At 42.0% G+C, this 26748-nt stretch overlaps 1 protein-coding gene across 1 annotated transcript in view; it reads right to left on the bottom strand.

Moving 5' to 3' along the window:
* MAN1A1 (mannosidase alpha class 1A member 1) overlaps positions 1–26525 on the bottom strand; it is a 140228-nt gene extending 113703 nt beyond the window's left edge. The window contains exon 1 of the mRNA XM_039731573.1: positions 25689–26525. Coding sequence (XP_039587507.1) covers positions 25689–26282 — 594 coding nt within the window. The 5' untranslated portion in view covers positions 26283–26525. The remainder of the gene's footprint in view (positions 1–25688) is intronic.
* Between the last annotated feature and the right edge of the window lie 223 nt (positions 26526–26748).

Here is a 26748-nt window from a genome sequence, read left to right as displayed (position 1 = left end):
TATTTTCACTTAAAACTGAAAAGCACTGAAGATTTGTATAAAGAAATTGCAGAACTAGTAGAAGCCTCTGAAGTTCATGCACAATTTGAATAATGTCATAAAAGGGAAGGCAAAAAGAAAGCAATTTGTGGAAATACTACTATTATGAAGAACAGTGGTATACACAGACTTATCCCACTCAATGTCATTTTTTTTTAAATGTACTTATGACTTGCTACAGTTTCCAAGAACTCCCAGGCTGAACAGTGTGAACAGTTCAGCTCCTGCACCTGCATGATACAATCATGCTTTTGTTCTCTTTTTCCTACTATTCTTTAAGAAATGATTTGGTAAGTTTTACTTCTAATTAGATTATAAATTATTCATGGCATGGACTGTATGTCCTACTTGTTTTTAGGTAGCTGGCACTCCATAGCCATGCTGCTAGTGAAGTTCCCAATCTCAGCGGGGCAAGGCAAATAAAAAAAGTAAGCAGTACAATAATAAGCAGTGTTATGCAATGCAACACAGACACAGAAAGTGATTAACATCCAAGGTGATTCAAGTTGCTGTTGCAGAGCATGACTAACATACACAAAAATGAAATAAGATACTTTCACACATTTTGAACCTCAATCTCCCCTTATATGCTTCTAAGTTTTATTCTGCTGCTAAAGTCAGTAACAAAGTTTTGGCCACCTCGTTAAATGGAAATTGTCAGTATATCCAGGTCTATCCAGCATGTCTTTTAAGACAGGAACAACAACTAAAAAAAGCAGCAACAACCTTCTTGATGTTTCTCCCCCTTGCAAAATTAGTCTACATTCATCCCACAATCCTGCTTCCCTACCAGGCAATTGGAAGTGACAAGACACTATCCTTGATGGTAAGAAGTTTCAGTGGTGAGATGAATGGCAAACGTGCATTGAAAGGCAACATTTCAAATGTATTTTCTAAGAGCAATGCTTCTTCAATAATTTTTGTTTTATTTACTTGTATTTGAAGCAGGTATTGACTGAAGCAGGTATTTTTAAATGTCTTTTTAATTGTAGTTTTTTTCTTAAGAAAAATAAATTAAACAGTGAGCCATACATTATTAGTTGATTTGTGGTCATTACCAACTTAAATTAAATGGCTAATAACAGTAAGTAAAAACATAAACAAGCTACAAAAGCTACTAGAGCTTCCCAGTTAATGAGAAACTTACTAGAGCTTGATGCTGCCCCTGAAATCATGAAGTGCAGGGCACTTGGAGTTTTCAAAAATGCTGGGTACTGACAATAAATACTTCACCCATCCTCAGGCCATCAGCTTTGACAAAAGGCCAGCTCTTCCTCTCCCCTCCCCTCTCTTCTCTCCAGCATCCAGTTAGAGAAGCTGAAGTACTCCACTGCTAAAGCTCATTACTGTGGCCACGGTGAAACTGTGCTTCCCAAAGTCAGAGAGCCTGTTCACTGAAGAGTATTTACATAGATTAATCAGATACACAGTTGCTGCATGGATCAAGGGCTAAGTCTGCGTCATTACCACTACTGTCAGAAAGTCTCTTCAGCCTAATATCCTGGAATTAGGACAAAGGATGGGACTGATTCCCAGCAGCTGAAAACCAGTTACACCTGGGTCAAGAGCAGGTGACACCTGAAGAATATGAAATAGTGCAACCTTACCAAGCTTGTAAGCAACCATGTTGGGGTGGGGGAAGGAAATCCAACCTGGGAGCCAGGGCTGCTGCTGGCAGAGGTCAAAACAGTCTGGAGAACAGGCCAAGAAGGACTTAATGAAATTTAGCAGGGGTCAGATGGTGAACAAGGAAAGGGAGCCAGGGAGGCAGAGATGTGGGCTGCCCAGGGTGGCTGTGCCAGCTCTGCTCTGGGGGGTTCCAGCTCTGTGAAGGCACACACCTAAGCAGCTCTGTCTGACCTTGGATCAAGGACCTTCTCATACCTCCAGACCAAGTTATCCTGCAATCCCACCAAATTCAGTATGGATTGCTCATATTATGCACATTTTAGAGAGCAAGTAAATTGACTTGCTCTTTCTGATCAACAAGGACCAACTCAAATTTCAGCCCAAGATTGTGACTGTTTAAAATACTCCAGATGAAAATAATGAATTGTTAAAGCTTTTTCCCAGTCTTCAGAAATATTTCAAGGTATTTTCTATATTGAAAAAAAATATGCTAACTATGCAAAACACTGCCAGCTCATTTCTGACAGGAAGTAAGAGCTATCTACTTAAGGCATTTGTTTAGAAAGATCCAAGAACAATTAAGATAGTCAGACCCTAGCAAAATGTGATAAAGATCCAGTGTCATCTACAAATTCATGATTTCTTCCCATTTCACATTTACATCTACTTATCTTGGTCAGAATTTATCAAACAGCTTTCCTAGGGCTGCATTTGATTTCAGAAAAAATATTATTTAAAAATATTATTATAAGAACTGTTTATTTCTGTGGCCCTATCTCCAGGAAACATGGGTTGTACAGCAGCAACTTTTCTAGGTGAAAATTTCTTGCTGTAAATTAATCATCACATCTAGCTGTGCACACAATGAAATAACTACCAAAACAGGAAACATGTATCAGCTATTTTCCTTCAGCAGTTTTATCACAGTATTCAAAATGGATACTGTAAACTGCCTAAACATTACCATTCTTTGTAGGGCATTTTTTTTTCCTCTCGAAACATTTATTTGATTAGGTGGCCTGTGGATCCTGACACAATGCTGGTCAAGTTCCCCAAATACACGACACTCAGAGCTCATGCCTTTGTTTAATTCCACTAGCACATGATACAAAACAGCAGCTGGATTGGCAAATTAACTTTCCAGTTCATGTAAACACTTCTGCAAAAATAGTAATAAGATACTTTCCCCATAGCCTACAGGTGAGATGTACCTACTGGTATCTATATTTCCTTCTGTCAGGCTGGAGTAATGATGGCATCTTGGAAATAATTTCTTTATACTGAAAAGTACAACTATGCCATGAATCCTTTTGTGGAATGGTGCTGCTTAAGAACAAACATAAAAATCTGAAGTCTGCTTTTATGTACTAAAGTTAATTTAACCCTTGGGTGGTATCTCTTCCAGTGCTATATGCAGCATATTAGTGCTTTACACAGTGTTTTTCTTATATATCCAAATCTTCCTCAGCAATAAGCAGATATAATTGACATAGAAAATCATAGGATGGTTAATAGTTCATCAGCTCCATGTGAGTTTGGGAAGAACTGTCACAGGCTTATGGAGAATGCCTCTGATCACGTTTTCATGACAGTCAAAAGAATTAGATGCTCAGTTATACGAGAAAATAAATGCCAAACCTTAAAGCCATTATGAGATAAAACCAGCCACCAAGGATACTAATGGTCTGTTCCAAACATCTCCTGACAGTGGAGGATACAGAAGAAAAAGAAAGGATTCAATTAAAAGGCAAGAAGATATTTTCCTCAATGGAAAGGATGAAAAATGGGCAACAAGATAAAAATAAAGACATGAAAAAAGTAAGAACTGTTCCTGAATGACTTTCTAAAAGACCAAAGAAAGAAATTAAACACACAAACAATTAGGTTTGCTCCTGAAAAGGCAAACACTCAAGAATCATTGCCAGATGATACAGTGACAACCTAAGAGGACACTGAAGGATTTGAGAGAGCAGATGGTCAGAGAGGCCCAAACTTCATACTGCATTTCCTAAGCTGTTAACAAAAAGGGCGTCAAATGCAGTTTTCACAGCACAAACGGAACATAATTTTAGTTTGCCCTATCTATAACACAGATAATGGCATGATGACTTTTATTAGGATATACCTTCTACCCCACACACCCAGGAGAGAATTTATACTAGAGTAATAGAATTGTTGTGGTTGGAAAAGACCTCTAAGACCACCAAGTCCAGCCATTAACCCAGATCTCCTAAGGCCACCAATAAAATATGTCCCTAAGCATCACAGCTACATATCTTTTAACAACCTCCAGGGATGGAGATTCCCTGGGCAGCCTATTTCAATGCTTGACAATCTTTTTGTGACAAAGTTTTTCCTAACACCCAACCTAAACCTCCAATGGTGCAACTTGAGGCCATTTCCCTTTGTCCTATTGCTTGTTACATGGGGAAGAGTAACCTTACCTTGCTACACCCTCCTTTCAGGCAGTTCTAGATAGAGAGTGATAACATTCCCCCCCTGAGCCTCCTTTTCTCTAGGCTAAACACCCCCATCTCCCACAAAGGGTGAATATTTTAGCTTTACACTGCCACCTAAATTGCAGTTTCTCAGCATATATGGTGCCTCACACAAACACATAAGCTACAATAAAAAAATATAGAAAGTGCAATGCTTCTTCATAATACAATGCATTCAACAGCTACCTGTAATTTCTGACCCTTCCTAAGAAAGAACAGGAAAGCCAGCTACTGAGAGAAAGGAAAAACTGTGGATGTGACTTGCTTTCCAGCCACTCCTTTTTTTTTTTTTTTTAATTCTCTTGCTTTTTCCTGGCAGGTGTGTAAAACCACACAAGTCTCCCAGGACCTCTGTTGATTCCTCACCTGCATTTCAATATTCCTTAAGAGAACTTAATGTAAACTACAGTACATGCAAGATGAAGTCCTTGCTCTCCCTCAAACTGTTTTGGACAGTTCAGCCTAAAGTTGAAACTTTAGGGGCTTGGAAAGGTGATCTTTAAGGTTTCTTCCAACTCAAATCATCTTATGAAAATAATCTAGGGAGTTTGCTGCAGCTGTTTTCTAAGATATACTTCAAAGATAAGCATAATTATATGGCAAAAGTGAAAAGAAAGCATCCACACCATTACAATAATTTTAAAAAAACAAAGAAGCTATGTCAGGTCACCAAGCTACAAAGTGTCTGGTAGAGTAAAGCCAGGGATGAAATTTGCTGTTGAAAATCCACTTCCCATGTTTATAAACAGCTCTCCCTCAATGCAAGGAAAACAACCAACCTACCAAACATATACAAGCAAAAAACACATCAACTTCACTTGCTATGGATAGAAAGATGAATTTGACAAGCCCCTTCCAGGCAGGCTGATGGCTGAGGAGCAGAGCAGGCAGGGACTGAGCTTCCCCAGCAGCCTACTTGACAGGTCCTGTCAGTTTTCATTTCTGGCTTACTGCCTGCCCACAAGCAGCTTTTGTAAATTCTGAAGATTCTACTTTTGGGTGAAACATTTTTTGAAAATAAATATATTGTTCTTTAGTCTCACATTTCTTCCCTAAATCTCAAATTTTTCCACCAGGAATGTTCTTTATCAGCTCTGGGCTTTTCCAGCTACCAAGTCCCCTAATCTCCAATGCAAAAGTGTGGTTATCCCTGTAGAAAGACTTTAGGAAACCTCCAGATACATAAACATTGAGGTATGTGTGAACTGAATTATTCTGAAACCTTTTTGGGGGTGCAGGTGCAAAGAATTACAGACTGCCAGACTCCCAGCGTGGCAGGGCAGCAGGGGACAGGCGCTGCCAGGCTGGAGGCGCTCTGCCGAGATAACACCACCAAGATAACACCACCTGCAAGTGCGAGATGCTGCAGATAACAGAGGGGGAGCAGCCCACACACCCTGTCCTGTGGCACCCTGACAAGACAGCAAGGGGACAAAGGGCAGGCAGGTGCTAGAGATAACAGACTGTTAGCTTCTAACAGGATTGAGGCCAGTGAGAAAAGTGAAAGCAGGCTGGTTAATTGGGATGTGATGAGGATGACAAATGGAAAGAACTTGGAAAGCAAAGAATGGGAGAAGGGAATGCAAGAAGAGACAAATCGGGTGTTTGAGGGCACATTATCAATGCAGTGCCCCTTCTCCCTCCTGCAGATGAAGGAACAGCTAGAGAGGATCTCCAGAGGTCTTAAAATATACCAGACGGAGCAGACTTTTCCCCAGGTTCATAGCTCATTAACTGGGCATTTGGGTAATACTAATGGAATTCTGTTCATGAAAGTTATGAATTCTGTTTGTACCATTCTGAAACAATACAAATAACTTTACTCAGGACTTTTTTTGATTGTTTTTCCTGTCTGAAAAATAGATTTCTCTCAGGGCAAGGCAGGCAACAACCATTCCAGTTCTCAGAAGATACTCAACACAAAAAAATGACTGCTAGATCTGACTGCTAGATCAGAGTCTACTCAGTTTCCTACCCCTAACAAATGCTTATGAATAGTACAAGCAAATAAACACTTCCTATGAGTAATAAGAGTGTTCAGAGCTTCAGAGTGGAAGACTTTTGGAGCCAGATGTGATGCTTGCATGATTAATAATGCCCAGTAGAGTTTTCTTCCACGAAATTACTCAACTGTTTTCCGAGCTTGTTTGAAATTTTTATACTCATAACATCCTACAGAATGATCTCTACAGCTCTGCAACATAATGTGCAAAGAACGGGTTTGTTCTGGTTTTATCACCCAGTAGTTTCATTTGATGTGCCTTATATTCGACAAACAGGAATATTTCTCAGAATAGATGTAAATTACACCACTAAGTACACCATAAAAACTGATGTCTTACCTTACACCTCTTTCTCCCAATTACAGTGCTTTCCTAAAAAACACAGATTCTAGTCAATCTTAAAATTTTGAAACAAAGTATGCTTTTTATTATGCATTTTGGTAAAGACTGTTGTAGTGGACAATAGACTTGACTTGACTGAAACATATGATATTCTAATTATCTACTATTTTTGAATTAGAAGAAGCTAATGTGCTTGAAATCTTAGTGCCTGCATTCTAATATAGGGAAGCAATTCTCATCCTCTCTAAAATACTTCATTAGATCCATCCATAAAAACTTTCTATAAAATAGCCATGTGTTAGCACAGTATCCAGTTTCCACACCATATTCATGAGCAGCAATTTTTGACTCTCAGTGATGAGCAGATTACCTGCCTGTGATCTCAGTCTCCATACATTTACTGATTTCAGGATCAAATTTCAGAAATCCATAACTTTTAACTTTTAGGGACTCAAATATAACATTTAGCATGTTAAATTAACATGCCTTAGAGATGATAGTTTAGGACAACAGAGGTTTCAGTCCTTCTAAAGATATAATATTTCACCCTAACTACACAAAGCTCCTTCTTGAGCACAGAAGTTGAACACATGAGCTATTTAGACAGCTTTTCACAATCTTCTCAAAACTGCAATATGTTTCATTCCTAGAACTTATTCTTTCACAATATCTCTGTTCCAAAATGAAAGAGGAAGAAATAGTTCTTGGTCTGATACTACTTTTTAATAAAAAATGTGAAGCATTTTACTCAAAGAATTTGAGCTTTTCGGTTCAAATGCTCTTCTGCTGCTGTTTGGGACTAACACATTAAAATTACATAGCTTTTTCATTCTGAGGTTTCCATCCTGTAATGACCACTTGAAAGAAAACTATCAGAAAAAAAACAAACAACCTCCTGACACATCAGTTAAGTCTGTTTTGTCTGCTCACTTTCACAAAATGCTGAATCATATTTTCTCCACATGCAAAAGAGATGCCTGACCACACACAGAGATGTCATCTGAACATTGTGGCTTGGATCTGTAATTAGCAATGTCTTTAGATTGTTTGTTTTAAAACCAGGACACATTGGAAGGTTCTGACATAATTTGTTTAGATTAGGACACAATGTATCCTAGTTGTTTCCTGTTAATCATAACAATTCATCATTCCCCCCCCCCCCCACCGTGTCCAGTGATTTAGGGCTGCCAAGCACATGGAATAGCAAACCCTTATGTATTGGTGTCCTGATTTTGGCTGGGATGGAGTTAATTTTCTTCTCAGTAGCTGTACAGTGCTGAGTTTTGGATTCAGTAAGAGACTAACGTTGATAACACACCAATGTTTTCGCTGTTGCTAAGTGGTACTTATCCAAGTCAAGGACTTTTCAAGTTTCCCAGACTCTGTCAGCAGGTGCACAAGAAGCTGTGAGAGAGCATGGCCAGGACAGCTGACCAAACTGGGCAAAGGGATATTCCATATCATGGAACATCATTCTCAGTATGGAAACCAGAGCAGTCTGTTCCTGAAGGACTGTACCCCATTGAAGGGACCCATACTAGTGTAGTTCATGAAGAACTGCAGCCTGTGGGAAGGACTCATGTTGGAGAAGTTTGGGAAAGACTGCCTGCTGCTGGAGGAACCCCAAGCTGAGGAAGAGTTTAAGTAGTCTGCCCCTAAGGAGAAAGGAGGAGCAGAGACAATATGCGATGAACTGGCCACAAACCCCACTCACTGTCCTCTCCACAGCTGGAGGAGGAGGAGGCAGACAAAATTAGCAGTGAAGCTAATCCCAGGAAGAAAAGAAGGGTGGAGGAAATGTATTCTAAAATTTGGGTTTACTTTTCATTACCCTGATCAGATTTGATCTCCCCATGTTGAATCTGTTTTGCCCATGACAGTGACTGGTGAGTGACCTCCCCCTGTCCTTATGTCTACCCACAAGCCTTTCATTCTATTCTCTCTCACCTGTTCAGCTGAGGAGGGGAGAGACAGAGCAGCTTTGGTGGGCATCTGACGTCCATCCATGGTCAACCCAGCACACTCAGTTAAGCATATTTGCAAACTTTTGGCTGATATGGTTCATTGAGAGTTAAAAATTTACCTGCAGTAGCTAAGGAAGGCAATGAAGTACTGATGTGAATATTGCAGTGGAAATCTTATTGTCCCATCTGTCAGTCGTAAAAACAAACAAGCCAACTCTATCACTGCCTTACCCTGATGAACACAAGAGACTCATTTCCTTGTATTCTACTTGTACCCATTAATAGCCTATATTCTTTCAAGGCTGTCATTTCTTTGAGGAACAATCAGCTTTGAGCTTAGTCCTTTTACACTTACTAGTGTAGTAGCTTTGACAAGAGCTACTAGGCAGTGTGTTCATCTGCTCCTGACTCTGAAATAGGTCACTAACCATTGCTCCAGCTACATCAAAGCAGACCCCTCCAGAAGTGTCACACCAGTCAGGGCCCACAGCTGGAGTGCTGAAGAGCCTGGAGCTTTTCATGTCCCATTCAAGAGCAGCGAGATGTGGCAGGAAAGCCTTTGGGCTGTACAACACAGGAGGGAAGGCTTTGCTCTGGTGCGTGGTACTACTGGAACTGGTCTCATACCATGACCTCTGGCCAAAGATGGAAAGCTGCTATATTTAAAATATGCAGCAGCCCAGGCTTTCAATTTCTCTACCTGACTTCATACCTACCTTTATATACAATGTCTCTGCTACTCGCTAATAATGGTAAAAACTAAAATGGTAAAAAACAGATGCCAGAGCATGAAACTATCAAGCTTAAATACTGAGCAAGTATTTTACATTTTTTGAGGAAGTTATAAAGTCAGCATCAAACGTCAATAATGCCTGCTGGTGCAAGTGAGTGCTGTAATCAGACTGCAGACTAAACCCAAGGCAGTGTCAAGCAGAATGTAAAAGGAAGGGTCTGCAAGAGAGGCAGCACATCAGAAATACATCTGTATTTGAAGTTCTGTGACAGTATTAAATAAACTCAAATTCAAAAACTGCAGTCTTCCAAAACACATGCCCTGAAAAACTTGTTTAATATTTGCAGTCTAGTGCCCTTTCCATTGATTTACAGTGAAATTGTTTACTGCTTACTTTTGGAGGAACAGCAGTCTGTGCAGAGCATCATTTGCTATGTTTGAAAGTGACAGATACAGCCATAAAGAAAGGAAACCCACTTTCACTGCAGCGAACCCTCTAATTCTGTCTTCACTCCCAACACTAATGAAGGGACATTAGAATGCTTCAAGAAATCATTGGGAAATGCCAGTTCCATGCCATCATGTCTCAGTTACCTTACAAGGTAGACAGTGGCAGAGTTCAATACCTCACCCCAGATGGAGGGATTTCAGTGATTCCATCTCTGTACAATAACACTCTTCTTGGAAGCAAACTACTCTAATGATTTGTTCATGGAAGGTATGTTTTTCACAAATCAAAGTGGACTACAGTTTTTGCTTGGCTTTAGTCCACATTACAAAGTAAATAAAAGAATATATGTTCAACCTATGCCCAAATTTCAAGGAAAAGTACAAATATTCCACAATCTTCATTCACTTTCAGCAACGTTTGCCCCCTGTGCTCCAAAAGGCTTGGCACTAAGTGCACATGCCACGTTATTCTATGAATAACACCAGCACACACACTGTGACTTCAGAGAGAGATGATTTTTCAGGGGCAAGGTGTGTGCCAAAAAAGCAGTGGGGTTTTGGTGAATTCCCTTCCAACTCTGATCTGGCAGAACCACAGCTGGTTGGAATTTTAAGTGTACTGCCAAAGTCCAGGGGAGAATAAAAAGAACATGAGCTTTTGTGCTGATCTGGGGAAAGTGATTGACTGCACAGATCTTAAAAGGTCACGAAAATGCAAAAATATTTTTTTCCTCACAATACGTATTTTCCCTACTTTTCTGTGGAAACAGAAACAAGTGGGTTTCGAGACAGATGCTAAAAGAAATTAAATTCTGTTATAAAACCCTAAGTTATTTCTAAATTTGCCTAGAGGTATTGCTGAGGTCATTGCTACTTCAGTGATACTAACCATCTCACAAAAGCTGGAGAGCACGAGGGAACTGAGTGATGTCCCAAAGTGAGAAATTAACTGTGAATTAACTGTAGAAATTAATTTTTTATCAAGTACCTTGTATAAAAAGCTGATTGAGAGCTGCTGATAAGAATTTTCAGTAATCTGTAAAATAGGGAATAAAATTTGTTTTTCAGCACATTCTGACTTGCAAGCAAATACTGCTCTTGCCCAAAGAGATCTATATTTAGTTAGTAATAGCCCTTCTGAAGACCAAAAATATTCTTTATCCCCAGCAGTCCAAAGGGTGAAAGGCAAAATATATGAATAATACAAAATTTAATCAGAGTTCATACAATAGTCATCAGTCTACCTTTATATACAACTCCATACTAAGTTTCAAGAACTACCTTTCATCATCTGAGCTAAACACTTCCTCCCTACTCGCCAGCCAAAACAAGGGCCTTTCCCAGGCTACAGTCTCACATACAAGCAGGAACAGCTGTGAAATACTCGTATTATTGAAAAGCATGCTATATAAAAATTACTATTCCAGTTTACTTCTTTGGCAATAATTCCACGTATCAGGGTATGAGCTTTTTCCCTAGGGTTTTGGGGTTTTTTTTTTCATTTACAGACATAGAGATTTATATATCCAGACACATACAAATCTTCCTCCATTCCAAACACTCTTAAATGCTGATTTCCTTGGTAAAATGTATCACATTCACAACATTACTAGCTTTCAAATGAAAGATGATCAAGTTTGCCTTATCCCATCAGAAAATTTTCTCTCCTTCTTATATATAACATCTTTGTGGAATTTAGTAAAGTCCAAGAAAAAGGCTGAAATTGAAATTTGAGTGAGACTGAGGAGGCGGGGAGAAGAAAACATAACATGTAATAAATTCCCTCTTGTTTTGATTACAGCATGTACAATGCCACCCAGGATGCTTCCTAGAAATAGCATATTTGAAACCAGATATTACAGCATAGCAGGAATATCCAAAAGAAATTATGAATAAGTTATTATCTTCCAGATAATAGCACATTCACAGCCTGCAGAAGTTCCCCACATAACACATGATTAAGGGCAACCAAGCTACCAAGCACAAGAGAATCATTATTGGTGATGCTGCAGTAAAATCAGCCACAAAGTTCTCAGGGAATGTTTCTATATGTGGACACAAGGTAGGGCTGGTAAAACAGACACTTCAGTGTGTTTGGCATTGAGGCAGCTGATCACGTCCGCATTTATTTACACTGCAGTGTTCACATGAACACAGGGGACTTTTAAAGCTGGTTTGGAGACTTGTCTTTGGCCTCAGCCACTGGTCCTGTGCCTTTCTTAGAAAACATTCACATTTTGCAAACAGTGGCAGGAATCTGCAGTGAGAAAAACTCCTTGTGAAAAATAAAGAATAAAACTGGCATCACAAAAATACTATGCTCATACAAAAGGTAAGGAAAGACTCAGCAAAATCCCCACATCAGAGAACATGGCAACTGGTAATTAGCACACCATGAAGCTACTGCAGAGGTACTCTGAAATGAACACATGTAATACCTCACAGTGCACTACTCTGTGTTTAAAATAGCTCCATCGATATTTGTGCCCTTCTAGGTTCTCATGATCAAGACTACAGCTGACAAAAGAAAAAAAGATCTTTCAGTGCCCACCAGGTGATAATTCATCTAAAACTTTCTTTTCACGTGCAAGAGATCAAAATGGTGTGACTTCACTAGCTTAGACTACAGGATCAGCCTTACGTAGGAAAATGCTGAATTTTTGATTCAAGTCACTGATCAGAAATGTGGAAGTGGACAGCTGCAGCCACTGGTCATAGTTTGGATTGCTGAACATCCAAAATAACTTACTTTCTTGATGAAAAGAAACCTCCATACTCGGATACAGTAGAAAATCTTTTTAAAAAATAGCCTAATGAAAATTAAAATAAGCTTCACTCCTCTTTAAAACCTCAATGCCCTTTCCTCAAACTTACTCAGTTCCTACCAAATGTACTTATTATAGGTTTTAAACAGCTACCTTTTCACACTTACAGGGCCAAATAAAAACTATGTATGGTCACTGTTCCCATAACACAGGACCATAAATTTGGGGCAAAAGGAAGATTATATAGTCCCTGCTATAGCTAGAAGGAGCTTTGCTTCTCACATCACAGAATCAGAATAGGTATGTCAAATTGAAGCGATGCTCATGTATTTCTACAACACTGGAAACCAACCCTTTTAGAAGAGACTAGTGGGTCTGGACACTGATCATGTGGCAGTGTAAAGAAAGACTTCATTTTCAAAACCAAACTTCTGTAAAGCCAGATCTCTTTATGACATCAAAAGTGACAGAAAATCAAATACTGATGAGCTGGACTCTTCTGAATCAGTATGTAGCTCAATAGTATAACCCCACTGTAAAAATATTTACAGTTCCTCCTGTAAACCCCATAATAAGTCACAAAAAACAGATGGAAATTTAATTGAAAAATACACGTTTATAAGCTAGCAGTTAGACTCTTGAAAAAGAACTGCACTTTAAACCTACTTTAACAGAACCCATGTAAGTTTCAACCAAACCTAGCAACTTTGAAATGACTCTGTTAGCTTTCATGTCCTTAGTTTCACATCTGCAATGTATAAACATCAGGTGACTGATATTTTGATCAGAGGTATGCAGAGGAAAGATACTTCAAAATAGCACACAGACCATGTCAGTGTGCTAGTCACCCATCTACAGCCACAAAAGTGGCAAAAGCTGCAACTAAGAGCTTTGTTTTCCATCAAGAGCTAATATTTCAAAGATTCTAATGGCAAGTCCCTGTATAAACCAAATCTCTTTGTCCGGTAAACATTTCCTCATCTTTAAAAATAAAACTATCTGCTAACATACAGTTGCCTGCTGGGCTTCCCCAGAGAAACAGAGAGGCAGCAAAATAGCCAGGAAAAGCAGCATTGGCATTTTCCTCCACCACTCCAACTCCCAGGATAAAAGCTTGCTTCAAAGCAACTGATGCATGAATGAGAAATGTCTAAACCCCAAGTCTATTTAAATGCTAGACAGCAGAGATTACAATCCTGAAAGAAATGCAGAAGGCAAGACCCAGAACTTCAGGGGAATGAGCTCAGTTTCTTCAGGGACCTATCTGCAGGATCCTATGGGAGAATCCCCTGTAGGGCAAAGGTGCCCAGGAGATCTCATTGACCTTCAACTGCCACATCAGGAGAGGAGGGTGGCTGCATAAGCAGCTCAGGTGGAGCACAAGCCCCCAGGGAAGAGAGGGGATGAGAAGATGTGGGGAGATATCCGAGAACAACTCAGAAACACTGGCTGGGCACCAGGGAAGAGGAAGCCAAAACTCATCTAGAAGCTGCCAGAGGACAGGAGGTGCCTTTACATCAAATGAAGAACCAAACCAAACAGGCACTGGTAACTGAGGATGAAAACAAGAAGGAAATTCTGGAAAATTACAAGACAGCTTTACTCCAAACCTTGGGAAGAAAATGGAGCAGAACCTGTTTCACTCTCTTTCCAGGAATATGAAGGACAAAAACATCTTTGCAAATGGCAAGGAAAATTTCCCAAAGGCAAAATGTATCAAATCAACCCAGTTACTTATGATGAAGACACTGGCTCTGTGGATGAGGACAGCACAGCAGACACAATTTCCCTGACAGGCTTTTTGACATAGTCCTGCCTTAGCACTAAGCAGTGAAAAAGAAATGGACAAGACTCATAAAAAAGTGGCTGGTTTGACACTCTCAAGACAGCCGTAAACAGGACAAAGTCTAACTAGCAGCTAGCTATGAGTGACGTGTCTCTGGGGTTCAATGATCAAAAGAGCAAACAAACACAGTCACCACCTTCACGTGTAACCCAAACTCCAGCAATCAAGAGGGTGGACAAGCGGGCTCCCACCTCAATGATCCCATGAGCTGATGGCCATCTCTTGAAATCAAATAAAGCCAAATGCAAAAAACTTATGCCTAAGCATATAACGGGAATTTACAGGCTAAAAACCAGCTTTGGGACAGATGTCCTAGAGGTCCTGGTGAACACCTGGTTGAACACAAATAAGCAAGGCATCCTTGCAATGATGACGGTGAACTGTGTTAGCATGAGTGCATGTTGGTGATGGGAAGCAACCAACACTTTGCATGTGATGTTGCTGATGTCTCAAATGGAAGCCCTGTTCCTCGTTTTCAGCTCCCCTGAAACAACTAGAGATTTTTAAAAAAATGATGGAGAATACAATGACCTATGAAAAGAGGTAGATGAAGCTGGCTGGGTGGCTTCTTAATGACTTAGGGGGTACCCATGGAGAAAAGGTAGCCAAGATCATCTCAGTGGGGCACAATGAAAGGAGTAAAGGCAGTGGCAGTGTCATCAGCTGCAGCAAGAGAAATTGAATTTAGACACAAAAACAATTCAAAAATCCTGCAATAAGGGTCTTCAGACATTGGAATATGTTTGTCCAGAGGGGCTGCAGAATCTCCCTCTGCAGAGATCTTCCACACTTCAGTGCACAAGACTGAGCAACTCAATTTTATTTTGAAGTCTGCTCTGCTCTGTGCAAGAGATCAGGCCTTCAGAGGTCCAGTGGCAAGCCTGAACCTCTCTCCTTCTTAACAACAAAATTCTATGGTAAGCAGAAGGTTGGGAAAAAGAACAAATAGGACTACCAGTGTGCATAAATACAGACCAAGTGAGTCTCCATAATGCCTACCGATGATAAGGCTACATATGAAAACTGTTTCCATGAAGTCTGAAAACTTTCTTAGAGAACATCTACTTTCTGCAGTATTTAGATTTATATAATACAAAAATTACTTGAGCAAAGCTGATTATTGAAACACAAGGATTTCTTTGCTTCATCCTAATGTTCTGAATTTTGCTTGTAGCATATATATAATTATATTTTCAATTTATATGATGATTTGTAAAACAAACCCTATGCCTTTAACTTTTTTCAAGGTGTGTTTTTCAGACCACACAGAGCTTGTCCGCAGCAAACTGCATTCTCAGCTACAGAAACAGACCAATTGCACAACATACTTCACTTTTATGTAAAACACCCATGTGGAGAGAGATATGAATATATTTCTATCAATACATGAACATATTTTTTACAATACATGAAACTGCACGAAGATGTGTATGGGCTTTTCTTCAGAAAGGTAATTTCTTTGAAGTGCCCTTCTTGATCTGTGATGTCTCTTCAGCCCTTAACAAGATCACACACCATTCTATTTCAGTCAGTTCAAGTTCAGTGCCACACTTACTCTAGACATTTACAGAATAAGACATAAAAATATCAGTCAATTTGCAGTTGGTCATAGTTTTTCCCGTGGTGATTCTTCAGATGATCTAACCAGAACAAAGAAAGTAGCATGCAGTTTTGATGTGGTATAACTTTTTAAATAAGTAACATGTATAACTCGTCTACTCTCTAAATGGTAATTAGGTTTTCTGTTGCTTGATAGGGGTGGGGGACAGAAATCCATTACTGCAAATGATTAACATCTATTTCTCTTCTTTAAGCTTTAAATAATTTACTATTACTACCTAGGTCCAACTCAGAATTCCAAGTGCAATTCTTAAAATCACAGATGGGTGGAGAACTACAACCACAGTAGCAAGCAACAGATTTCCCCACAGACAGCAGCATGGGCAAAGCTTTATCAGCAGTACCACCATGCACTGCACCAACAGATGTCAGTGCTCAAAGGCAGTGAGAAAAGCGCGAGCGGAGTTAAAGACTGGGTCTGCATCTGCATGTGTCTATCACTGAATAGTAAAATTACTATCTCCTTAAGCACTACACTTTGAAAGCAAAATGGCTTTTTTTTTAGCTTGATATTCTTTTACACTAGCTACTTCCTATTTCCTTGGAAGAAAGCAGTCCCTGAACAAAAGAAATTTCAAAAGGCAAAGATTCATATTTAGCAGGGAACTAAGTGAAATAAAAGTATGCAGATACTTTTAGAAAATAGTCTCGCAGTGGTCTGAATATTAATTAAAAAAGCAAGCCACACTGATCTAATGTAATTTTACTGCTATGTTTTAAAAGCAGACACTGACTTTTAATAAATAATTGAAAAAGAGGGTTTACGTTGCCAAGCAATATGATCACCCCTACACAAGTGAGATGATGTAAAATTCTGTGAAGAAAGTATCAGACATTATTTCTTTCTACTTTATTCATATGAAAAACACATAGTACTGCCTCTACCCTAAAATGCCAGCATTATATATCTTCATATGGAAATGCAAAGCTGCATACTTTTCCATTAAAATGGTAACTTCTGTTTCTACCCAGTATCAGAGAAAGAAGCTGATTCTTCTGTAAGTATTTTTGAGATGCACACAAATTCTTATAACAGCCAGATGTTCCACAGTCATCAGCTCATTCATTGCATAGAATCTTTTCAGTCTTTTGCACAGAATTGCCTACCATCTCTTCTGATTTTCCCCTACTTTCTTACCTGATTAGAGAGTTGCCCTTAAAAGAAAGGGCCCAAGTTTCAAATAAGTCAGAGTTCACTCACTTTCTGTATTCTTGAAACAAGTTTAAAGCCAAGGTACATGCAGCTTCCAAGAAGGAATAGGAAGACAAATGAAAATAGATTTTACACTTGTAGTTACCCTTGCCCAAGAGACTGCATTTCTCAGTGTTCCCACAAGGACTGTGAATGTTTAATTTTAACAGTTATAAGAATGTAACAGCAGGTTATGTGCTCATCCAATCTGTTTGAAAAGCTTTTAAAATCAGAGGCATCAAAATGAGCAATACCTGTATCTTCATAAATACCAGCTATAAAACCCAACCGGCTTACTGTGGAGAGTTATAGCAAGTTGTCATATTATTTCATGCAAGCCTTTCTTGGTTACAACAGAGTTCAAACTGAAGATTTCAAGATGCAAGAAAGGCAAACTAGGAGTTTTACTACTCTACATGCCTTCTTTCATAACAGCACTGGAGCACAGCACTCGAAGTGTTGCTTCAAAAGCTTACAAAGCTGATGACCCAAACACAGAACCAGGGGGTTTCAGGTTTAACCTGTCCCTGCAATAAAACAATGCATTTAGCAGCAGTTTAGTGGGAAAGCAAAGCTGCTCATGTGCAACCATGAATCATACTCCAAAGCTCGGGTTTAAACTGACCCTAATGAACTGACACGTCCATGCTGGAGACCTGCAGCACAGGCGGGAGCAAAGACACCCTTCACCCAGCACAGAGCAACAGCCCCTGGTATAGCGGGGAACGACCAAACAGGAGCCAGGTCTCCACATTCTGCTCTGAAACCTGGCACACTGTGCAACCCTGTGTGAGTCAATGAACCGCTCTCAGCCCTAGAAAAGCACCCAAGTGCTTCCCCTCGACAGCAAAGCCTCCTGGACTCTGCAGGCAGGGCTGCCAAGCACTGCGATACAACTGCAGCTGAAGCACAACCTGTGAAAGGTTTCATTTGATCTGGTTCGGGGAAGCATGCGCTTCATTACTCACCAATTATGTTTTCATAACAGACTTGCAGACACGATTAAAAAGAGTCATGGAAAACAAAAAACCAGAAGATGCCTCTTAGAAGTGTGCACACAGTCTTTATATCACATGCTTTAAAAAGCCCAAACAACTCAGTGAAAAAAAGAAAAACAACAAAAAACAAACAACTTAATAATGTTGTGGATAAAGAAGATTTTCACACAAAAGGAACCAGTATATTGAGCATCTGGTACATTGCCCATATTGCTTAATTCACGGGCCCTCACCCCCCTGCAATTATTTCCCTCACTTGTAAAATCACAGGTTTATAAATAACTTAGAAAGAGACCACAAAATCCTTCAAAACTGAATGTCTAAAACCTGCTTTACACAGAGACACATCTGAATACTTGAGTTTGTTACAAAAAAGACACACAGGCAGTGTGTCTCACATCTCTGTACCACCTCAGGTGGCAATTTATGGCCAGAGTAAGTGCTGCACTGTTAAGACAGAGCAAACACTGAATCAAAGCCACTTTCCTGAAGTATTACTCTTACTGTGCCAAATGAGTTAGGAAGACAAATTTGTTATTTGTAAATAAAGGAAATACTTATCAAGATATTATCTTTAAGATGAAAACCGCAGAAATTTCCTCTTATGCTGGCTCCCCAAGCTAGAAAACACCCCAACCTAACCAATGAGGAAGTTAACACACAGCAACCCTTGGAGCAGTATGTTTCAGACAACTTTAAGAAAAGGTCTGTCCATCCAACAGTCACACAGGTCCTTCTGCAAGCATATTAATTATTTTCCACAAGATGAGCTATCTTCTGCCTCTCCATGACTTCCTTTTCATAAATCCTATCCTTTCATTAACATTCAAAGAAGGTATCAAAGCCTGGCTGTCTACCACTCTTATTTGCTCCCTGAATGAGATAAGACCTTTTTTTTGGTCTTAACAGTAGATTTTAATAAACAGGTAGAATTTTTTCTACTTCAGTTTGTCTGCAGCACAGAACTACAGCCTTAGGCAACTGTACTCACTAACTATTATGATTTAGTCTATTTCTTTATATTAATTGGCTGCCATAGGCTGCTATACTAGTATTAAATACAAAATCATCACTATGAGAATGTAACTTCTGCTGAAGTACAGGAGATATTCCATTTTAAGCTTTATGTCACATGTTTACATCACCTTATTTAGTTCTCATGAAGAGTCCTATGTGTCTGGAATTTACATTTTGCCTTTACAGAAAGATAAAGAATTAATCATGTGCTTGTTTTTGTTTATTTGTTTTTGGAGTTTTTTTGTGAAAACCAGATGTTTTCCACCCAACATTTAAAGCCTTTTCATTTTCCCCACAATTCTGCGAATCAGGTTATAAAGGACATTCAGTTACTTGCGATAAATTTACCTGTTGAGAATATAGACCAAGTCTGAAGATAGGAAAATTAAACATTATTTAGTACACAGAAAACAGGTGCAAGGCTGTCAAAACATGAACTAGCAATTTGGAACACACCCCATTCCAGTCAGATATGCACACAGTCATACAGTGAAACACCCCTCCAACTCATGATCCCAGTTCAAATCCAAGATCATTTGACTGATAGGAGGCGATGAGGTTCTCACTAAAAATCCCCAAACAAACAAAAGAAAAAAACCCAAACAAGGCAGCACTTGAAACAACCCACCTGAAACAATGCCCTTCCCTAAAAGGACCCTAGGGTGTCTTATCAGGAAGAACATTAATTTGGCAAATACATACCCTATTTCATATTTTGGGGACATAAAGATACCTCAGACCATTCTCCTCCACTTTCCTCTCCTTTGAAATGCAGGGGCTTAGTGGGGGTCCACTGCATCCACTGTGCTCAGACCTGCACTAAACCATTTGAGCTCCCTACCCTGTCAGGCCACAAACCCAACCAAAGCAAGAGTAGCTTCATGTCTGCTTGGCAAGTTGAGCTGCCTCTCCACAGGTTCTGCCAAGTGAGTCACTGAATCATGCTCAGTAACACAGCTGAAGCTTCTCTGCATTCTGTAGTGCCTTTAACCCTAAGCAAGTACTTTAACTTATTGGTTTGTGACATTTTGGAATCATAAGGCAACCCTGGCCACCTCCCGATTACCATCATCATATGTGATTCCCATCTTTAGGCACTTTATTCACATCCTCAGTGACTTTTATAAAACCATAAGAAAAAAAACCACAAACAGTATTTATCATGAAGGAAAGCACTATCAAACACTGAAAAAGAAATAGCCAATACAAAAATACTGAAGATTACAAGTAAATAAACAAAGCTTTGGGTGAGAAAAAACAAGATTAATTTTAAACTTCAACAAACTTAATGACAACTATAACATGTCAGCATTAAGGTCACAAGATACTTCAGGAAAACTTCTTTCGAAATGCATTGATTGCATCATCAGCATGTTGGCAGGACTCACCACACTGCTTACTCATTACATGTCAACTCTTTTCCTTTCACTGAATCATGTTCTTAAAGAAATGTACCATCAGGGAATGTGGCTTTTTCTGTTTTAAATTCAAACCACCCAACACTTAAACTGCTACATTTTAACTGTTCCCTCTCCTATGAAGGTGCTCACAAGTAAAAGCACTCTGAATTTTGCAGTAGCCGGGGCTTCAGTAATTCCTGTTTCTGTATTTCCTTTCTCCCCTCCTGTTATGAGAAGAGGGATTGGGAGGTAAAACTTCTGAAGAGAAATGCTTCATTCTGCTAAAGATGATTACAGTAGACAGAACCTTTGCTCTGCAAAAGTCTCATTGCAGAGATTCAGTTTTAATGGAGAACTTAGGCAAGAAGACCAGATACCAGGTGCTAAGACACAGCTTCTCAAAGAGATTTCATACCTTTCATCCACCTGTTCCCTCACCACAGCCAAAACCAGCACCAAGTCAACTCTTTCATTTACACCTTTGACTCACCAGCCTGACAGAAAGTTTAGCAGAAATCCATCCAGTTTCTTTTTTTGTCTTGCTCTGACAGTTTTTAGCTGACTTGCTGAGCTGAAGCAGCTTATGGAGGGATGCAGTGAAAGTCACAGAAAGTAGATAGTCGGAGAAAGCAATTAAAAGTGGTATGATGAGACTTCTTCTCTTCCAATAGCAAGAAGTATTAGTGAGCTCACCTTGTCATGTAAACACCCTCATAAGGAAATAAAACTCCATCCAGCTGGCACTGGACCTTCCCGAGCAGCAGCACCAGGATACCAGACAGTGGGAAAGCAACTGGTGGAAGCATGCAGGAAGACACAAGGGGCCAACTGCCCTTCCACAGCAGTGAGTGACCATCCATAATTCTGCCATCACTCCTTGTTAATGAAGGGATCTGGTTATGCCCAAGTATTTCATGTCAAGCACATATAAGATCTCTGATTAGTCTTTATTTCCATGCTCACAAGCTTTGTTTCCTCAAGATATTGTTGAACACCCCTGTAACATTACTGACACTTCCATCTAAACTGCATAAAAGCCACCATAGGAAATGAAAACTGAGGACTTAAAAGCTTCAGAATTCACACTGCCAATGCCACCTCAATTCATTTCTTTACAGAAAGACAGGTAGGGAAGCTGCAGAGTCTGTTTTGCTGACTTGCAACCACTGCCCTGTTGAGCTCAAAGGACTGGCGCTCAAATTCCTCTCGGCAGGACTTGTACTACATGACTGCAACAGCTGAGAGCTGTGCAAGCCCTTAGAGCACTGCATGACCATGCTCTTTAGACATTGATTCCAGTTTACCAGGGAGGCTTTTATCCTGAAAACATGTCCAAACAGCTCTGATCAATACCATGAACAGTTTCCAAGCTAGTTACCTTGTACAAGAACAGCACAGCTGCATTAGTATGGTGCTCCACCAGCACCAAGAGCTTGCTGTTCAGCAGGATTAATTAGTCTGGGCAGAGCACCGCACTAATGTGATTATATAGCTTCTAGTACCTGAGCTAGCTCACTCATCGTTTCTATTCTGCTGTAAAATAAAAAGAGCTTAGGTTTTGCTGTTTTCTTAACAGCTAAGTAATTCCAGCACCATTTTTTTCTTGGAAGAGAGAGGAATGAGACTTGGAGAAGACTCAAAATCAGATTTTCCTAATTAAAAGAATGCATCTCCTGCCTTCATAGCCTCTCTCCACTATTAACATACTCTTCTAATAATTTCTTTTGCTCGTATCAATTACCTATGCACCTGCAAGTCTTCCCTTGACATCAGGAATAATGATGTCCAGCCACAACCAACAGTGACAAAAGCAAAGACTGGAAGACACTGCACTTGCGTGGAATGGAATCATCATTGCCTTCCACTCCTTTTTTCCAGGTAGGGAACAGATACCACAGGAGACACTTGCCACAGGCATACCAGGGACCCAGAGCACTGGAGGACGACTGAAGAATGTAAGTTCTGGCAAATGTAAATGTGCTGGTATGCTCAAGTGTGCTTCATTGCTCGAGCCTCCCTGAGGCATCCTGCATGAGGACAACACCCAGGGCAGGCAACACAAGGCCATGCAGTAAAAAGTCAGCAGCCACAAGCAACTGACAGCAGCTCAACAGGAAGCACTGGGGAAAGCCCCACTGCTGGCAGTGCTGCTCTTTCCTCTGAGTTTGCCTGTAACACATCAACAGGAGAGAAACAGAGGACTAGCACAGCACCCATCAGTATTGCTGGTCTCTGGCTCACGTTCCTTCCCTGCACACAGCCAGGCCCCAGAGATGTGACACAGCGGGGCAGTTCCCACACACAGACCTTGAGAGAAACCATATTGTTCTGACAGAGTGAGAAAGAAGTGATAGCAACAGGATCTCTACTTCTTCATGTTTCCACAAGTATTTTACTCGCTCAATAAGCATCTAGCATTTCTTTTTTATTTTTGGTAATATTATGTTGGCTTAAATACTAAGAGAGGTTCAAGAACCTTTATATTTTCTTTCCTGGTATAAGTTTCACCCTGTTTGGCTTTTTTTCTAATATAAAAGAGCAAGCTGTAGAAAAAGTAGTTAAAATTTCTGGAACAAAACTTGGCTAAGAAATGCCATAAAGTCACAGCATTTCATTGCTTTGTGATTGCAAGTGATATTGTACTGGCTGGACTTCTGAACACACATGTCAACTTAAAATTTAAAACAGTAAATGGACAAAGCATCTCTAAGGTATCTCCTCTCTCAGCTTTATGTCAACATGTTGGCAGGACAGAAACCTTCTAGAACAGAAACACATGGAAGAACAACCTTATTTTTTGGCATTCTTTTCCTTTAAAGTAACTTGCTTCCTTCTGTAGAAAGTATCACCAAGACTAGTTTCAAATTTTGAGTTCTAGATATATGACATAAATCATACAATGCAGATGCGAATTCAAGGCTCAAAAGAGTATGAAAGCAGAAAGATTTTTTATGTTTGCATCTCCAGCATGTAACCACTGGGCATAAAGAGAAGAACTTTAAGGGATAATTCTGGTTTCTGTGCATTTACAATAGAGTACAAAAGTTCATACTTTAAAAAGATAGATTTAAAACTATTTAAAGTTTTAAAACTAAGCAAAAAAGACTGCAGATTAGAAATTCATCTTGACACTAAGGTAACAATACAAAAAAAGGGGGGTCTAAAGCTTGACAAAAGACAAAGAGAACAGCAACAAAAAAGCCAACACATGAAACAATGTGAAGGAAGTCAGCACAGAACAGAAACACTCTTTTATTGTCAATGGAAAAAAACATATTCTTCAAAAAAGACAAAAATCAAACCAGGCAAAGTACTGCAAAAAATGCTAAAGCAAGTAAGGAACCAAGATGTTAAGATCACATGGTAATTTAGGAGGAAAAGAAACTCCCAGAAACAACACTTAATAAAACTGAGGTATGAAGGAAAGCAAAGATCTGGAAACCAAGTGCAGTTTCTGTCATCTCCTCTGCTTAAACAGCCAAAACTCCGTCTTGGGGAGGCTACTGTGAAACTGATGCTCTGTGTGAAAGTGAAGGAGAAAGAGAATGGAAAGGAAAGGGAGCAAGAAACTGAAGAGATACTGGCCATATGTTTGTAAGTACACATAGACATGCATATCCACATGTCATAAAAGGTAACTCAGACTCGCTGGCAGACGGTGGGGCCAGCAGGACAGCAGTATGTTTAAGTGTTATCTTCCTCCTCCTGTTTAGTTACTTGTTGCAGTCTTCCGTACCACAGAATCACATACATCAGGTCTGGAGCCTCATTACTCCTAAATACTTCTACATGGCAACGTCACATAGCTGGAAAAAGAGTTTGCTGATATTTCCAACTTTCCATATGCCTCAGGGAGGCTGCATGACTAAACTAGAAGACAATATACTCTCTGCACACTTCAAAACGTGGTCTGTACCGTGTACTCTTAAGAGTTTCTCCCTTCAAAATACCTTTGCATTGGTACATGCCGCTTATGACTTAAAACTATGCTACACAATTTGCTGAAATAGTTAAAGTGACACGAGGACTCCAGAGCACAGAACACAACTTGATATTTGTGAGAGCTTATTATATATGCTCCTTGTGATATCACAGCTCACTTTTCAGAGCACTCTGTACAAACACACAATAAAAATAAATAATTTTAAATAAGGCTAACCAGGTTTCACAAATACTGAAATACTCTGTAGTAAGTCTCTCGCCTATCTCATTTCCATCACCACAGAACATGAAAGATATACTACTAATTAATTCATAAACCCTAATCTCTGCAGGCAGCTGAAATTGTCAGTTCGATAAATAAACCAGCCAGCACTGATGGGAAGTTGAACTGTATTACCAAGGAAATTCTTCTTCTGCTAGAGGACCCTGTCAAGCTCTGCCCACGACAGCATTACCTAGACACAGTTTGGAGAATTTTTGTAATGAAGGATTTAAACCAGCACCTGAACCAGCCGAGCAGCAGGACCGAAAAAAGGCGGTTGAAGGAATTTGTCAAAAGCACACACAGCTCTGACACTTTACCGCTGCAACCTAAATTGACTATATTTCGCCAAATGCCCCCAACTCTTTAGACGGCCGAGTGAAGAGTGAACCGCACGGACCCGAGACAGACCCGACCCCTCTGGAGCGCCGCACCCGCACCGCACCCGCGCGGCGCCGGACAGCCGCGGGCAGCTGCTCTGCCGGGAGCGCGGCACGGGCACAGCCGTGCCCCGCTGTGCCCCGCACCCCGCGGGGCATCTGGCGCCCACCGGCCGAGCCCGGGACGTCCCATTGGGAGCGCAGGCGGACCCGCGCCGCCCTTTCTGCCCGGCGCCGCCGTCCCCAGCCCTCGGCGCCCCGCGAAGCGATCCATAGCCAGCCAGCCCTCGCGGGGCTTCGCCTTCTCGCCGGGTTTCGGTGCAACAGCTGGGGGAACCCGGCAACGTCGGGAGGGAGGCGCAGCCGGCACGGAGCCGGCAGGAACGCACCGCGGGCTGAGAGGATGCAACCGCGGGCGACGCCGCCGACCTGCGCTGCGGCTACCGAGGGACAGCCGGCCAGAAAGACCCCTTTCCCGCAGGGAGGAGGCGGCAGGAGCGGCCAGGGGTCCCCCAACACCGCCGCCAGAGCCAGCAGAGACCTGTTGCCCCGCGCGGGACTGTCGAGGCGCATCCCCCGGAGCGGGACCGACAGCCGCCACCACCCACCTCTTTGATTTTCTCCCTCCTCTGCCGGACCTCGGGGTCGGCGGGCTCCTGCCCCACGGCGCCGACGGGCTGGCGGAAAAGGCGCTGGGGCAGCCCGGGGGCACCCGCCTCCTTCCTGCCGCGGGCGTCCTGCAGAAGTTTCTCCTTGTCCTGGCGGATGTCTCTGCGGATCTCCTCGGGCAGCTTCTGCAGCGTCTCCTTGGCCTCCCGCAGAGCCCGCTCGTGGTCCGCGCGGATCCGCTCCAGGCTGCCCGCCCCGTCCGCGGCCGCCGCCGCCGCCGCCGGGCCGCCTCCGGGCTGCGGAGGGGCGCGGGGCTGCCCGCCGGGCGGCGGCGGCGGCGGCTGCAGGGCGGCCGAGTGGAAGAAGACGCCGCTGAGAAGCTTGGAGGAGTCGGGCAGGAAAAAGATGGCCCCGAAGCAGAGGGTGATGAAGGCGCTGAACACCAGCAGCAGCACGAACTTCTCCGTCAGCCGGAACGCGCCGGGGCCCGCCGCCTTCCTGCCCCCGCCGCCCGCGCCGCTGCCCGCGGGGCCGCCCAGCGTCCCCGGCCCCGCCGCGCTACCGAAGAGCGGCAGCAAGCTGGCGGCGGGCATGACCCCCGCGCCGCCTCAGCGCCGCGCCGCGCAGGGACCGCACCGCACCGGACGGCTCGGCTCCGCCGCCCCCTCCCCGCCTCGGCTGCACAAAGTTTCCCCGGGCGGACGCGGCAACTTTTCCCTTCCCCGCGGCCGCGCTCCCTCTGCTCCCCCGCCGGCAGCGCTCAGCAGCGTCTGCGGGGCGGGCGCTGTCAGCTCCAGCCCATGCTGCCGCCGGGCCGCCGCCGCCGCGGGTGCCGCTCCCCGCTCCGCCCGCGCGGAACTCGTGCACGCCGCTGCGCGCACACACGCGCGCGGCGGGGGCCTGCGAGCTCACGGACGCGCGTGCACGGGCGCGCGCTGGGCCGGGGGCGGTGCGAGGGGAGCGGGAACACGGCCGGGCCGGGAACAACTCCTGACCCCCCGGTTAGGGTGAGCCCTCATCTGTGCTTTGTATGAAAAACAGGGGTTAATCTTATTTATT

Source organism: Passer montanus, unplaced genomic scaffold (genome assembly GCF_014805655.1).
Source record: "Passer montanus isolate IOZ18808 unplaced genomic scaffold, ASM1480565v1 scaffold79, whole genome shotgun sequence".
In the NCBI taxonomy this organism is placed as follows: domain Eukaryota; kingdom Metazoa; phylum Chordata; class Aves; order Passeriformes; family Passeridae; genus Passer; species Passer montanus.
Note: the sequence above shows the minus strand (reverse complement) of the source record. Positions and strands in the feature narration are given on the sequence as shown.